Source organism: Asterias amurensis, chromosome 13 (assembly GCF_032118995.1).
Source record: "Asterias amurensis chromosome 13, ASM3211899v1".
In the NCBI taxonomy this organism is placed as follows: Eukaryota; Metazoa; Echinodermata; class Asteroidea; order Forcipulatida; family Asteriidae; genus Asterias; species Asterias amurensis.
In genome coordinates, this window is record NC_092660.1 from 1,705,056 (window position 1) to 1,719,626 (window position 14,571).

Genomic DNA, 14,571 nt, shown 5'->3' on the forward strand with positions numbered 1-14,571 from the left:
ACCACAGATGACTTTTCTCGTGTTGTGCTTGAGAAACTACCAGATCAACCAGATTCCGATTATGTAAATGCAAGTTACATAGATGTAAGTTAATCATAATGATCTGTTTCTAATCTAAAGAATCGATAATAGACCACTCCAGTTTTACAAAGAACTGAATCAAGTTCGAAAAACTTCCCTATCAGTTCTGTTCCCTGTCCGTCTTTAAAGATAAGTTGATGGACCGCTGGAGTAGAAGAGGACTCCAACCAATTATGGCGCAACAACTTATTAATTAGTAAAGAGTATTTGAAGGCCCCACAATCCACAAAATTACGGTGCTTATGGCGCACGAGAGTGAAAATTAGACAAAGACCAAATCGATAAGCCACAAGCTGGATTAAACAATGATACAGTAAATAAAGCAAAACTTCCCCGAAAGAGTGTTAAAAAAAACAGTACAAAAATCTAGATAAAATTCGTTCAACCCAGCCCAGAAAAGAACTGTTTGAAAATACATCTTTGGAAATGCAAATGATGTAACCACTGTCGTTACTTCATTCTTCTCATTTCAGGGTTTCAATGAACCGAACAAATACATAGCCAGCCAAGGTAAAACAAGTTAATAAACAAACTTATGCAACTGTTCTTAGAGGTCAGAACACTAAAAAGTTAAAGGAACTATAGGCCTACAAACAATTTGTAAAAATGTTTCCATCGTGGCCGAGCAGCTTAGCACAAGAGTCTGTCGTCAGAGTGTGGGTTTAAGCCTCAGTCGTGGCAAAAGTTGCCTGAGATGAAATTATTAATTTTGAGAAGGCAAATACTATACTTTAGGACACTTTCTTCATTTGGTATAAAATATGGATCGGCAGCTCACTGAATATCTCATTATTATTTTATGAATCACAATTTCAGGTCCAAACAAGGCTTCTGTTTGTGATATGTGGAGGATGATATGGCAGGAGAATACCACTAAGATTGTCATGCTCACCAACCTACAAGAAGGAGTCAAGGTAATTTAAGCTGCATTGCTGCTGGGACAATAAGCTCACACTTGTTTTTTTACACCAACAGTAGATTTGTAGTTGGTACCCTGTCTTTATATGCAAGGTATAAAGACAGTGATTTCATAGGAGACTATGATTTTAAACGCGCAGTGACGTAAGCTTTCTGTGTTTTGATTGGTCCGAGGTGACGCTTGGCAGCTGCACCTTGTCCATGAAAATTGATGTGGTGAAAGGTGATTATGGCTTCAATCACGAGCCTCAAAAAGTGTGACGTCAGATGTTCAGGCTAAACCAAAAGCAGCCGTCGTCCATTGGTCTTGCGAGGGCGCTATGTAAAGTCAAAGGTCAAACGGGTGCCGGATAAAGAGGGACATTAAACGGTATCTCAGTGCAGTCGGTGCTAGAAAGCGCACATTGCTCATTTATTTTAGCCGGGATGATTCTATTTGGTTTGTTTTATTCCTTTTTAATCTTTTAGGAAAAATGTCAGAAATATTGGCCAGACAAAACAGCACAGTACGGCGATTATGTTGTCACTTTGAAAAAAGAGGAAACACACGCAGACTACATTGTCCGAGACTTCATAATTACTCTGAAATTAGAGGTAATGAATTACATAACTTGTTTATCTTAATCCAACACAAACAGACTTTACAAAGTGTTTTAACTTCATGAAAATAGCGACCCATAAGTTTGAACTATGCCAGGTGCAGAACCGAAATAAACCATTTTACCACGATCCTTTGCAATCACACTCTCCTACTGTCTATATACACTGTGGACGATGCCGTTTGTGTAAGTTATGCTCAAAATTCTACTTTTAAACACTCTATAGGATGAATGGACCAGACAAGTTCGTCAGTATCATTTCACAACATGGCCTGATACCGCCTTGCCTGATGATCCAATCAAAGTGGTGAACTTTGTCAAAATGGTAAAGTCCAGCTACAACCAAAAGAATGATGGTCCAATGGTCGTTCATTGCAGGTTGGTACTTTTGTGATTGCACATTACTTAAACATTTGTACAGTGTATTAACGGCCACAGTGGAAATTGATAGGGGAGCCAACCATTATAAAGAAATCGCTATGGGAGTCCGGTTTAGGTCATGCAGAAGAACTGGGATTCCCGGCAGAATATATACTCATAGCTAGGATTCTGGTGGAATTCCCGGCAGGATAATACTAAACTGGGAGCCCCAAAAAATCCGCTAAATTCTCCCGGAAGATTTTCCATTCAGGATTTCAGCCCAAAACTAAAAAAATACTGTTTCAAAAATTTTTTTACTATCAAGCAGTTGGAGATGGGGCTTATAGAGTTAAATTAAGCAAGAAAACCGGGGTGCAATTGCAACTAAAGGCAGAGACTTAAATGGTGCATCAAAATGTTAATTCAGACGATGTTCATGCCTGTAGTTATTCACTTTTTGTAGCACTGGAATCGGTCGTACTGGGGTGTTTTTGGTTTTGGACGCCATGTTGGACCAGGCAAAAGCAGAAGATCGAGTCGATATCTGGAACTTTGCTTGCGGTATGAGAGACAAACGAATGAAGATGATTCAATCACCGGTAAATTAGATACTTCAATTTATCTCAGGTCATTTGTTCCGTCTAGTTTTTTTCACGTTCTGTCCAATGTTTTCTTGCATTTTTCCCGAAACCAGAAATGGAACAATCACATTGGAGAAAGGCTTATCAATGAAGATGCTGCCCAAATGTTTACAAAAAGTAAACAATAATTTGGTAGACAATGACAAGTGACGTTTTCATAATTATAGTTAAGCTTTCACAAACATCACTTTTAGTGTATTATATCAATGTAAAAATTATAAACCTTTGTATCAAAATGTCCTAAAACCAATCTTCTCATTCAGGAGCTGTTTAAAACTAGATGTCTTAACATCAAGCAATCGTAGGCTTGGTGGAACTACACACAAAATGGTCTTGGCCATGGTTCCTTTTCAAAAGTTTCCAATTAGAGTTAAATATTTTCCAATGGAAGTGCCCTTTGCAAAACGATACTCTTTCTCAATCCAAACAGGCCCAATATGAGTTCATCTTTAATGTCTTGATTGAGACGTTCCTTTGTGGTGACACCAGAATCAAACCAGAGAATATTCCCTCCAAGTTGACTGCATTGAAGAAGACCACAAAGGGCAGTGGGAAGACAGGACTGCAAGTAGAGTTTGAGGTGACAATTCATTTTATAATTTCATTATAATAATAATAATAATAATAATTGTGGCTTCTTATAAAGCGCACATGTCCGTCACTCAGTGACGCTCCTGGCGCTGTAACATACAGTATTTCCTGCAAGATGTGGGACTACGTTTTGAATTATGAGACCTAATTCTGATAGCACCATGTAATGTTTTACAAGGTGCTGTGGCGCAATTTGCTGCCGATCGGACCAGGAACACCGGGGCGAACCCCTTCTCTTTTCGAAAAGTGCACTGGGTTCTTTTACATGCGTTACATAACACATGGGACCAACAGCTTAACGTCCCATCCGAAGGACGAAGCAATGGTGAAGTGTCTTGCTTAAGGACACAAGTGCCACGGCTGGGGATTCGAACCCACACTCTGCTGATCAGAAACACCAGAGTTTGAATTCGGTGCTCTTAACCGCTCGGCCACGACACTTCCACATTATGTTTGTATTTCTAAATTGAGGAGACTGGAAATGTACCAACATTTCATTTAAAGTGTTTTGTCATGCATAAATAATAAGGTTTATTTGTTTTCCCTTAAACTGTATGTGACAAGCACTTGCAAAGTCGCAATATTAAATGCAATTTTAAACAGTCATCTCCCTGCTAAATTTTGTACAAAATCTCCCCGATTACGAGATGCAAATGATGTCATCTCTGACGTAGTCCTGAGGTAACTGGAATAAACATTCAATACTCACCTAATCATACTATTTTCAAATTATTTTTACTGTCTTTAAACAGAACCTGAATTTGGTGACCAAAATTCCGGACCCTGAAAAATTTAAAGGAGGTCGGCAACCAGAAAACGTTAAGAAGAACAGATTTCCAGACAAACTACCAGGTGAGGTTTTAGTCAGTTTAAAATGACCTCTCATGAAAAATGTATTGTGAGTTGTTTAGCAAAGTACATTTAATTTTCTATGAAGCAATAGTTATTTTTGCTATCAGTACAAAACAAACTCTCTTCGGTCCATGATGTCAACTAAAGTTTGATTCTTTTGACTAGTGCTGTAACCCTACCCGGGGGTGGTGGTCGGGGTAAGTTCTTCAACCACACTGTTTCTGCTTTAAAGCTTGGTTGAACCAGCTCCAAGTTCTGTGTGAGCCTCAATGAGGCACTAAGCAGTGAAATTAATGTCACCGATTTTCATCAATTTATGTTTCAAGTTGATCTGTATCGACCTCACTTGATGTCATCGGGAGAAGATGGATCCAACAACTACATCAATGCCTGCTTTCTTAATGTAAGTCATTATACTTCAGTGATTTGTTGAGTAACTGTTGATTAGGCAAACCATCACAGAAATATTTCCATCTGAAAGCTCACTGATTCTAAAGTTCATACCAGTACCAATCCTCCAGAGAAATATTTCCATCTGAAAGCTTACTTATTCTATGGAGGAAGGAACCGTGCTGATTCTAAAGTTCATACCAGTACCAATCCCCCTGAGAAACATTACCATCTGAAAGCTCACTGATTCTAAAGTTCATACCAGGACCAGTCTTCCAGAGAATTATTTCCATCTGAAAGCTCACTGATTCTAAAGTTCATACCAGTACCAATCCTCCAGAGAAATATTTCCATCTGAAAGCTCACTGATTCTCAAGTTCATACCAGAACCAATCCTACAGAGAAATATTCCATCGGAAACCTCACTAATTCTAAAGTTCATACCAGAACCAATCCTCCAGAGAAATATTTCCATCTGAAAGCTCACTGTTTCTAAAGTTCACACCAGTACCAATCATCCAGAGAAATATTTCCAACTGAAGGCTCACTGTTTCTAAAGTTCATACCAGTACCAATCCTCCAGAGAAATATTTCCATCTGAAAGCTCACTGATTCTAAAGTTCATACCAGTACCAATCCTCCGGAGAAATATTTCCATCTGAAAGCTCACTGATTCTAAAGTTCATACCAGTACCAATCCTCCGGAGAAATATTTCCATCTGAAAGCTCACTGATTCTAAAGTTCATACCAGTACCAATCCTCCAGAGAAATATTTCCATCTGAAAACTCACTGATTCTCAAGTTCATACCAGAACCAATCCTACAGAGAAATGTTCCATCGGAAACCTCACTGATTCTAAAGTTCATACCAGTACCAATCCTCCAGAGAAATATTTCCATCTGAAAGCTCACTGATTCTTAAGTTCATACCAGTACCAATCCTCCAGAGAAATATTTCCATCTGAAAGCTCACTGATTCTAAAGTTCATACCAGTACCAATCCTCCAGAGAAATATTTCCATATGAAAACTCACTGTTTCTAAAGTTTATACTACTAGCAACCCTCATAAGAAATATTTGCATCGGAATTGAAAATTCACTAGTACCTATCTCAATTGCAGAAAAACAAAATAATTTATTTAAGTTTTTTGGGTTCTGTTTTGCAACAAGACATACTTTACGTAAAACCTCTCTGGACCCAAATTACCTCGGCCGTCGCGGATCAACAATTTTTCTTGCAACTTTCTGAATTTACAGAGTCCTAGCTCCAAAGGAAAGTACATTGCTACCCAAATGCCCTTACCCCACACCATCAGTGACATGTGGAGAATGGTCTATGACTACAAGTCAACTTGTATCGTCATGTTGAATACAGTAGACAAAAAAGACCCAGTAAGTAGAACATTTATTGTTGCTTGGAAAATCAATTTCGAAAATCGACTTTATTTGATATGAAATAATTATTGTTCTTTTAAAAACTGTTTTTATTGTATTTGTAATTTTTTATTTTTCAATTTATTTGAAACAAAGTTAAGCCATTAATTATTGTTTACTAAAGCTAAAAGCACACATAAATTGTGTTATTATCTGCTAAAAGTAATTTGTTCATTAATTTGATTAAATTTAGAAATTATCAATATCTCTACTAATTTGTCTTCCCCACAGACATGTGTTGAGTATTGGCCAGATGCATCATATGGCAATCTGACAGTCACTCTACAGGCTACTCATAAAGTGGGACCAAACATCATTATACGCTACCTAGCCCTGGCTGATGATCAGGTACAATGCTAGAATTAATCATTGAAACTAGGGTTGTCTAAGTAGGTCACTGTGGCTGTGACTTTGGCTGTGGCTAATGGTGTTACTTCCCTGGTAGATATACAGAGTACCAGGCCCAGAATTCATATGATTTGATTTCTTGTAAAAACATTCGATTTAAAGCAAACTACTAAAGAGGACGGAACAAATTCATTATGTCCGAGGAGGTAAAAGGCTCTGTTGCAGTTCGTCTTGATTTTGGTGTCAAAACTTTCCAGCAATTTTAAGATTGTGAAGTGTACAATGTATAATGTCTTGAAAATAAACGACAGTTCACTTCAAGCCTTTACCTGTTTGAAAGGCAGAATCGTTTAACTCACTGACACTATTCCAGGTTGCATACATCAATGGTGCCTTGACGTCAATGCCATACTTGGGGCATGGCTACAATGTCATTACAAAGTTAAACAACAATAGTTGTTTGCACTGACTGACTTTCCAATCCCAGAAGTTGTAACTTTTTGTTTCATTCTTGTCATTGATACCCAGGAATTCCGTCTGATTTGTCACCTTCAACTACTCAACTGGCCCGTTGGTGGCGTACCATCGTCACCAAAATCCATCGTAGAGTTGGTGGCAGCCGTTAAGGAGTGGCAACTCAGGCATAAAGACGACCGAATTACAATTCAGTGCATGTAGGATCTTTGGTCATTTCCTTCTGGTAGTTTTCAATAAAAACCGAATCCAACAAAACTCTGAAAAATAAATGTTGTAACTTTGATCGCTGGCTCATTGTTTTGGATCAAAAGCACAAAGTTTACGTTTTGCGGTTTGTGACAGTAACTTGATAATTTTTCAACTATTTTCAACGATTTTCAGTCAAGATCCAGATATAAATATAAACAGAGAAGAAACATATCTAAGATTTGATGTAAGAATATGATAGGATGGTAGTATTGTTTGTGTTTGAAACACAGGGAACTCCAAAACGTTTACTGTGTTCACGACAACTCAAAATGATTTTGTGGTTTTTTGTTTGACAGTGACGGTGAGGGCGCTAGTGGATCATTCTGTGCTCTCCTTAACGTCATAGAGAGACTGAATATTGACAATGTGGTAGATGTCTTCCAAGAAGTCAAGAAACTCAGAGTCTCATGTCATAGATTGGTGCAGTCACAGGTAAGCTGAGTTTGATATATCAAGGGTTGATACTGCTGTTATCATGCCGTGCATTTCAGCATATTTTTTTTTATATAGTTAATGCGTAAAGTCTTCATCAAAATGTGTGCACAACATTTTGTAAAACCTGAATGAATGACTCTTCATTCAGAGGACTTGAAAATTAAGTTACAAATGAAAAACCAAATATTGCATTTTATATTTTTGTTTAATTTTGTTCAGGAGCAGTACGAGTTGATATACGAGGCCATACGAATGCATCTGGGCGCTGATGTCGTGTATGCAAACATGTAGAACCCCCCCCCCCCCGCCCATCAACTTGTGGAAGCTGTTACCAAAACGATCAGTCAAGTCAAGATAGAAAGTGGTCTACTTTATAAGACGGTCAAACTAACTTTAGTTGTTGTTATTTAACTGTCTTTTATGCAGCCGGAAAGTGCTTTAATTTTTGTGAGGGTGGTAATTGTTTCGACCAATTTTGTTTGATAACTGAGGGTTTTTTCCGTGCTGATGGGCAACGGGTTCGATTGACAGAGAAAATCTTTCTGGTCAGGAGGATGTTACAAAAATTGTTCTGAAAATGTTGCAAATTTACTTCAAGAGAATTTCCACCATTTTTGTTTAGCACACAAATAGGAAAACGTATACAAATGTTGCACTTTTCCTTTTAAAATTTCTTTTAAATTTATAAATTTATTACTGTTTTATGACCGAGTCACATGTGCTTTTTTATGTTGCAGAAATTGGGGGAAAAATCATAAGTGACCGTATTTTCATTTTTAAAATGTGTCCGAACTGTACGACTCTTTTCCAGGTTGGTTGTTTGATATTGTGGTTAAAAAATGTGAACCAATTAATACGTACAAATCAAAGGTTTAGATATAGGACATCGAAGCAAGAGTCCGACCATAGTTTTGGGAAGAAAATATACTATTTTTTAATCTTATAAATAGGTCATGCAATACTCAGACATTATTCAAACAATTTGTGAACTAACTACGCCCATTTTATAGGGTTGGAAGTAAGAACTCGGCAATATTAGATAATTCTAAAAGTATACTTTGTTCATTTCCTGCTTTTATCCCCATTGAGAACCAATACCACAGACAATGTAAAATGAAGGTTGTGCGATTCGTGTCGATCCTTGTGCAGCTATATTATTTTATAGTAGTCATGCCTATTTTATTTAGTACTTCTTATTATTAAAGTAGGTTATAATGCCATCAATGTATAATACTGCAAATACAATTTGATAAGATCAACTGTAAGCCAAGAGTACTTGAAAGAAAATTATATAAACAGAATCTGAAATAACGTTAAGTTTACTTTATTTTATTATACTCAGACATAATTACATTTACTTTTTGTTTAAATAGTCAGAACTTTTCAGAAGGAGTATAAAAATGTACGTATTATTAGTTTATGGTATTGTAACTTAATAAAAGGCGGATGGATTTTCAGGAATGCTGTAGTAGACCATACAATATTATTTGCAAAGAGTCCGAACCTTTTGATGGATCGATCTATCGGTTGTTCAAGCAGTGCAAAATTGCTTAATGCCAACCTTAGCCAAATTGCATGAAGCCAATAGCAGAAAATACTGCTAAGAACATTTTTAACAAAATATTGAAAGTCTCCCAGTGTCTTGAAAAGAAATTAAATATATTTGTTCGAACAATTAAAGATTTATTTGTTATTTTCAAAAGCCTCAAATTTGAGAACTCAGCTGAGGTCTCTCTTATTCAATTCAAATATTTTAGTGAGAAATTACTCCTTTTTTTCTCAAAAAATATGTTACTTCATAGAGGGACGTTTTCTCACCATGTTTTATACTATCAACAGCTCTCTATTACTCATTACCAAGTAAGTTTTTATGCTAATAATTATTTTGAGTAATAACCCAAAGTGTCCAGTGCCTTTAACCATTTAATTCTTATCTTATATAAATGTGGATAATTAAAACTAATGTGTGAAAATTTAATTTCTTACAGGTGGTAGAATGTTTTATTTATCGTGGAAATTTTGAGCCGTTATGAAGAATACTCCACTATTGGAATAAGAAGCTATTCTGACAGTAACATTTCTTAAATTCAAATTTTGGTGGATACAATGTGAAATATTTCCACACAACAATATGGAGTGATAGTAATGTTTACATTTTTATGACTTTGTTTCAACAAAACCTCAACAAAATGGAGTAGTTGGTATGACACAGACACTGCTCTATTATTGCAAGGGTCGTGGGTTCCAATCCCACCCGAGTAATATGCCTGTGATTTTTCTCACAGAACTCGGGTAAGTACAGAGTATACAGTGCTAACAGACATCAGTGTATATGGGTAAAAACCTAAAATGAATATGAAAATACAAATTATATAGAATTAAAGGTACATGGACACAAATTCAAGGAAACAAGATAACCCTGACACTCATGGACGACCCCAGTATGATGAGCAGCTGACCGAGAGTATCAAGATTATCATATTCAAGAAACTGGTTACCAAACAAAACTGTTTTGACACGATCACAAATTTGTTTTATACCAAAGTTGAGAGTCTGCGTATGTCAGAGTTTAATTTCTGTCTGAAAGAAGGATAAATGATGCGGGTATTCAGAAATACATGTTTTCAAGTCACATTCCAAAAACTAGTACAAATAAGAAAACTGTAAACAATGTAAACATAGAGGCCTACTGCCACGTTGCAATAATTCAAGAAATGATTTTTGAATAACTTGGTGTATCTCAACATGTGCATAAAACAATAACCCTGTGAACATTTGAGCTCACCAAGTGAGAATACTGGTCTTTGACAATATTACCAAAGTTGTCCAGTGTCTTTAAAAAGCCTTATTGATTAAACTTTAAAGACACTGGACACTATTGGTAATTGTCTCAGACCAGTCTTTTCACTTGGTGTATCTCAACATGATTATGCATAAATAACAAACTTGTGAAAATTTGAACTCAATTGGTCGTCAAAGTTGCGAGAAAATAATGGAAGAAGAAAACACCCTTGACGTACAAGTTGTATGCTTTCTTTCAGATGCCTTGAATTGAGACCTCAGCCGAGGTCTCGAATTCAATTAAAATATTATACTTCTTTTCTCCAAAACTATGTTTCTCACAATGTTTTTCATTATCAACAGCTCTCCATTGCTCACTACCAAGTAAGTTTTTATGCTTACAATTATTTTGATTAATTACCAATAGTGTTCAGTGTCTTTAAATGAGCTAAGGGTCTTTTCCAAACCTCGTCATGGGCTCTGGCTGCGGCTTGCCAGCTCTGTTTGAGTTAGCTCAAGCCTGAAGCCAAAGCCGGAGCCCAAGCCGAGGTTTGGAAAAGGCCCTTAGCTTTGAATGACACCGTACAGTCAATAGGGCGCCCTCATGGTCCAGCTGAGTTCACTTGAATAGTTCGCCTTGTGTGCAGAATCATCTGGCTAGACTCGACGCAGTCCTCCTTCAGCTGGTTGCACAGTCCAAAAAGTTCTTCAGCATCTGCATCAAAGTGTCGCAAAAAATGTGGGAGAGAATTTTTAATTTTTGATTACAAACAAACCATTGTTATGAATTTGTTAAGGGCTCCTAGGCACTGGCCAGGTTGGGTAATAGTTTAAAACCAGTGTTTTCACTTGGTGTTGTCAAACATTTTGCATAAAAATAACAATAATCTGCAACAATTTGGGCTCAGTTGGTCATCAAAGCAAAAACACCCATGCTGCACAAATTTTGATTGCTTACAGATGTCTGAGAAAGCAGAAGGCCTCTGAGAACGCAGAAGGCCTGAAGTCTTTCTCAGATTCAAATATTTTAGTGAGAAGTAGAAACTACCTCTTTCGCAAAAACTTTTACTTCAGAGGGAGTTATTTCTCATGTTGTATACTTTCAAAAGCTCTCAATTGCTTGTATCACCATTAATTTTGTGTTATGCTCGTATACATTTTGATTATAAATAGACCATGTGAGCTATGTTTACAATAAGTGTGGCCTTGTTCATTCTTTGGCTAGTCCTGGCAGGCAAGAAACTGCACTGGTCATATGGGAAAGTTGTGCCATAATTTCCACATATAAATCCAAGAGTTATAAAAGTAAACCTGGACAAGTTTTGAGATGTGCCCCTTTTTATCATATCAAAAGTTGATGAAAATTGGACAGTGCAGTCTCCATAAAATACAAGATTTTATGTTTCCTTCCATTGGGCTGTGTACCGTGCCTGCAGGAAGCCTATGCTTGGTAGTGGCTCTTTTGTAAACATTTCAGATAAATTATCCTAAGGAATAGTCAAGAGAGACTGTCTTCCAACCCAGATCACAAAAATCCTTCATCTGCAAGCATGACGCAGTCAAACAGCACTTCTGACAAATTTTACAGAGCAGTGATTTGTTTAGCCGTTGTTCTTCTTCGTTAAAAAATGAAGCTCCAGTTTTAATGAAGACGCCACATATTGGATGGCTGTTTTTTTTTTTAAGAATGAAAACTAAACTAAGAATGAATGTGCATTCAAAGTTTGAAGATTTCAACCTTCAATGGTGATTGATTTGGGGTCCCCTTCATCTCTTACCAAAACTTGGAGATAAATTTCAAAGAAAATGTTAAAGGGACACGTTGCCTTTGATTGGGCGAGTTGGTCGTTTCATAACAAACAGGTTTCAAACGCTTATCAACGACCAACTCAAACAAATCCAAAGCAACGTGTCCCTTAACAAATCTTTTCAAAGTTTCTTACCATGCGGTCTGTTGTTGACTTGTTGATGTTTCCTTCACCATGCCTGTTGCAACAACTCCAGCTGTAGGCTACTCACCACTGCATACAAGACTCGACTGAAAATAAAGAAAACAAAACTAGGGGTGAGAGTCATTGCCATCAAAAAGGCCTGAAACTGGGTTACAAATTCTAAGGTTTGTTTGAAATGACGGCATTTCCACCTTTTGGTAAACCAATGAGTTATAGATTTAGAGGAGCTTTTTGAACAGTGTCCGCAGCACTAGAGAATTAGATCAAACAGCAGGATTTCTTTATAATGGAAAAAATACTGTCTGGTTTTCTTCACTAGGTCAACATAAAAAGTCTGAATTCAAATAAAAGACTGAGAATCTCATCCTAGACCAGCTCTCGACCATTTAATGGTTACTCTGCATTGATAGTTCTAAGACAAGCTGAACATTGTTTCAAGAATGGGCCATTGTTCTTATTTGCAGAAACACACATGATACTTTTAACTCTTATAATTTATTTTGATGATGGCTTACTCGCTGGTAGATTGGTTGTAAGTCATGGGTTTAATGACTCGCAAATAGTAAACAAACAAAAAATTGCTAATAATGTAACCATAAAAGTAGACTTTATGTTCTAATCCAACAGTATTGAGGTTCTTTTCGAGATGTTCAAAAATTACTGTATATTTCTCAAAGCTTTTTTGTTCAAATTAACTGGAAAGATCCTTTGTTTGTTTGTTTGTTTGTTTGTTTGTTTGTTTGTTTGTTTGTTTGTTTGTTTGTATGAATGATCTTTCCATCAAGGAAACTCAGCAAACTCTCACAAAGGGATATAAACACCAATCTGGCAACAACCATTCTCTCATACAAACATTGGTTTAATGTCTATGAATTTTGAGTTGCACAAATCAAGAAATTGTGATTTATCAGTAACTAGACGACAATATTTATTCTAGTCATTGTGAAATTGGTTGTTAGCATGGGGATTCGAACCCACAACCTCGTGATTGCAAGTCCTGCAGTCTAACCACTGGACCCCGGTGACGACAATACTTATTCTAGTCATTGTGAAATCAGTGGTTAGCCTGATAGGATTCGAACCCACAACCTCGTGATTACAAGTCCTGCAGTCTAACCACTTGACCACGGTGACCAGAAAGACTATCATGCAGTGGTCAAATCAAGTCAAGTTACCTTAAGATTACCTTGATACCAAAACTGTCACCAGCTACTTGTTCCAGAGTTGTCAGCAATGCGCACAATCACCTCTTGCCACATTCTCTTCAGAAGAATGGACTGTGAAAAACAAAAGCAGATTAAATAGCCTGTGGAGTGAAAGTTAGGAGCTGCGGAGGAAAAGTTAGTGGCTGTGGAGGGAATCGTTAGTTTGCTTTTAAACTTACCCAATACTTAACCTTCTGATAAATCATTACTTAAAAACTGATTGGTCGTTTGCTCTTGTTCTGTCTTCATTGTCATATGAACTTGCGGGAAGATCACCTTGGCTGAAGATGTGAAGACTAGCTCGCCATGTTCAGAACAAACTGCATAGCTGGAAGAAAAACATTAAAAACAATGTTAGCGTTTGACACAATAGTAAGCTTAAGTGGGGTTCTGATACCTTACCAAACTGTTCTCATCGGTGTCCAAGAGATGCTACCATCAAGGCACAATAACTTCTGTGGGAAAAACAAAAACAAAGTTAAAGCCAGTCGATAAAACGTAAAAAGCTGCAGGTGGAGGGAAAGGTTGTTAGAAGCTGTGCAGATAAAAGGTTGTTAGAAGCTGTGGAGTAAAACGGTTGTTAGAAGCTGTGGAGATAAAAGGTTGTTAGAAGCTGTGGAGTAAAACGGTTGTTAGAAGCTGTGGAGTTAAACGGTTGTTAATCTTTTATACCTATCCTGATACTTAACCTGTTGACCTCTATAGCGACCTCTAACGACCTCTGGTCATCATGCATCAAGGACATCAAATGAAGACTCATCATCGTCTGCCCAAGTTCAGTCTTGAACCTCACATCTTGCCTCTGAACCTGATAGAAGGGTGAAGGGGTTAGTCTTCTATCTAGGCCAACACTATTATAATATCTAGGCCAATGCTATCTTACCACCCATACAAACCTAGGCATCACTGGTGTCCTCTTGCTCATGGCTGGTCACTCTGCATCCTGAATGAGAAGACACTTCTTGATTCTTGCTCCCTTTCTTCTTTCTCTTCTTGTCTCTTTTTGGTCTCCTTTTTTTATTTTTTATTTCCCTACTCGCGTTTTTTGTTAGAGCGCTTGCAAGTGGAACTAGTGGCATGGGGAAATTATTCCCAACTTATAGATTTGCACTTTTGCAAAACTAAATTATTTCACAAGTTTTCTACTTATAAATACACTATGTTTTAAACATTTTGTTTTTATTGTTTCATTCGAATTTGAAATGTAAGGGACTTGGTGTCATTTTTATGCTAAGTTAAAATTACTACATTAAGAAT

At 37.1% G+C, this 14,571-nt stretch overlaps 1 protein-coding gene and 1 long non-coding RNA gene across 2 annotated transcripts in view; one reads left to right on the forward strand and one right to left on the reverse strand.

Annotated features, from left to right (window-relative positions):
• The window catches only part of LOC139946346 (receptor-type tyrosine-protein phosphatase T-like), a 46,348-nt gene extending 35,256 nt beyond the window's left edge, over positions 1 to 11,092 (forward strand). The window contains exons 19-32 of the mRNA XM_071943985.1: positions 8 to 84; positions 555 to 591; positions 898 to 995; positions 1,468 to 1,593; positions 1,825 to 1,976; positions 2,422 to 2,557; positions 3,030 to 3,179; positions 3,943 to 4,042; positions 4,369 to 4,445; positions 5,691 to 5,825; positions 6,099 to 6,215; positions 6,744 to 6,889; positions 7,238 to 7,373; positions 7,596 to 11,092. Coding sequence (XP_071800086.1) covers positions 8 to 84; positions 555 to 591; positions 898 to 995; positions 1,468 to 1,593; positions 1,825 to 1,976; positions 2,422 to 2,557; positions 3,030 to 3,179; positions 3,943 to 4,042; positions 4,369 to 4,445; positions 5,691 to 5,825; positions 6,099 to 6,215; positions 6,744 to 6,889; positions 7,238 to 7,373; positions 7,596 to 7,667 — 1,559 coding nt within the window. The 3' untranslated portion in view covers positions 7,668 to 11,092. The remainder of the gene's footprint in view (positions 1 to 7; positions 85 to 554; positions 592 to 897; positions 996 to 1,467; positions 1,594 to 1,824; positions 1,977 to 2,421; positions 2,558 to 3,029; positions 3,180 to 3,942; positions 4,043 to 4,368; positions 4,446 to 5,690; positions 5,826 to 6,098; positions 6,216 to 6,743; positions 6,890 to 7,237; positions 7,374 to 7,595) is intronic.
• Positions 11,093 to 12,100: 1,008 nt separating this feature from the next.
• LOC139946347 (uncharacterized) lies at positions 12,101 to 14,073 on the reverse strand. The gene is made up of 3 exons (XR_011787230.1): positions 13,494 to 14,073; positions 13,285 to 13,386; positions 12,101 to 12,195 (listed from the first exon to the last, which is right to left on the reverse strand). It is a non-coding gene; the product is annotated as an uncharacterized lncRNA (long non-coding RNA).
• Positions 14,074 to 14,571: the final 498 nt, after the last annotated feature.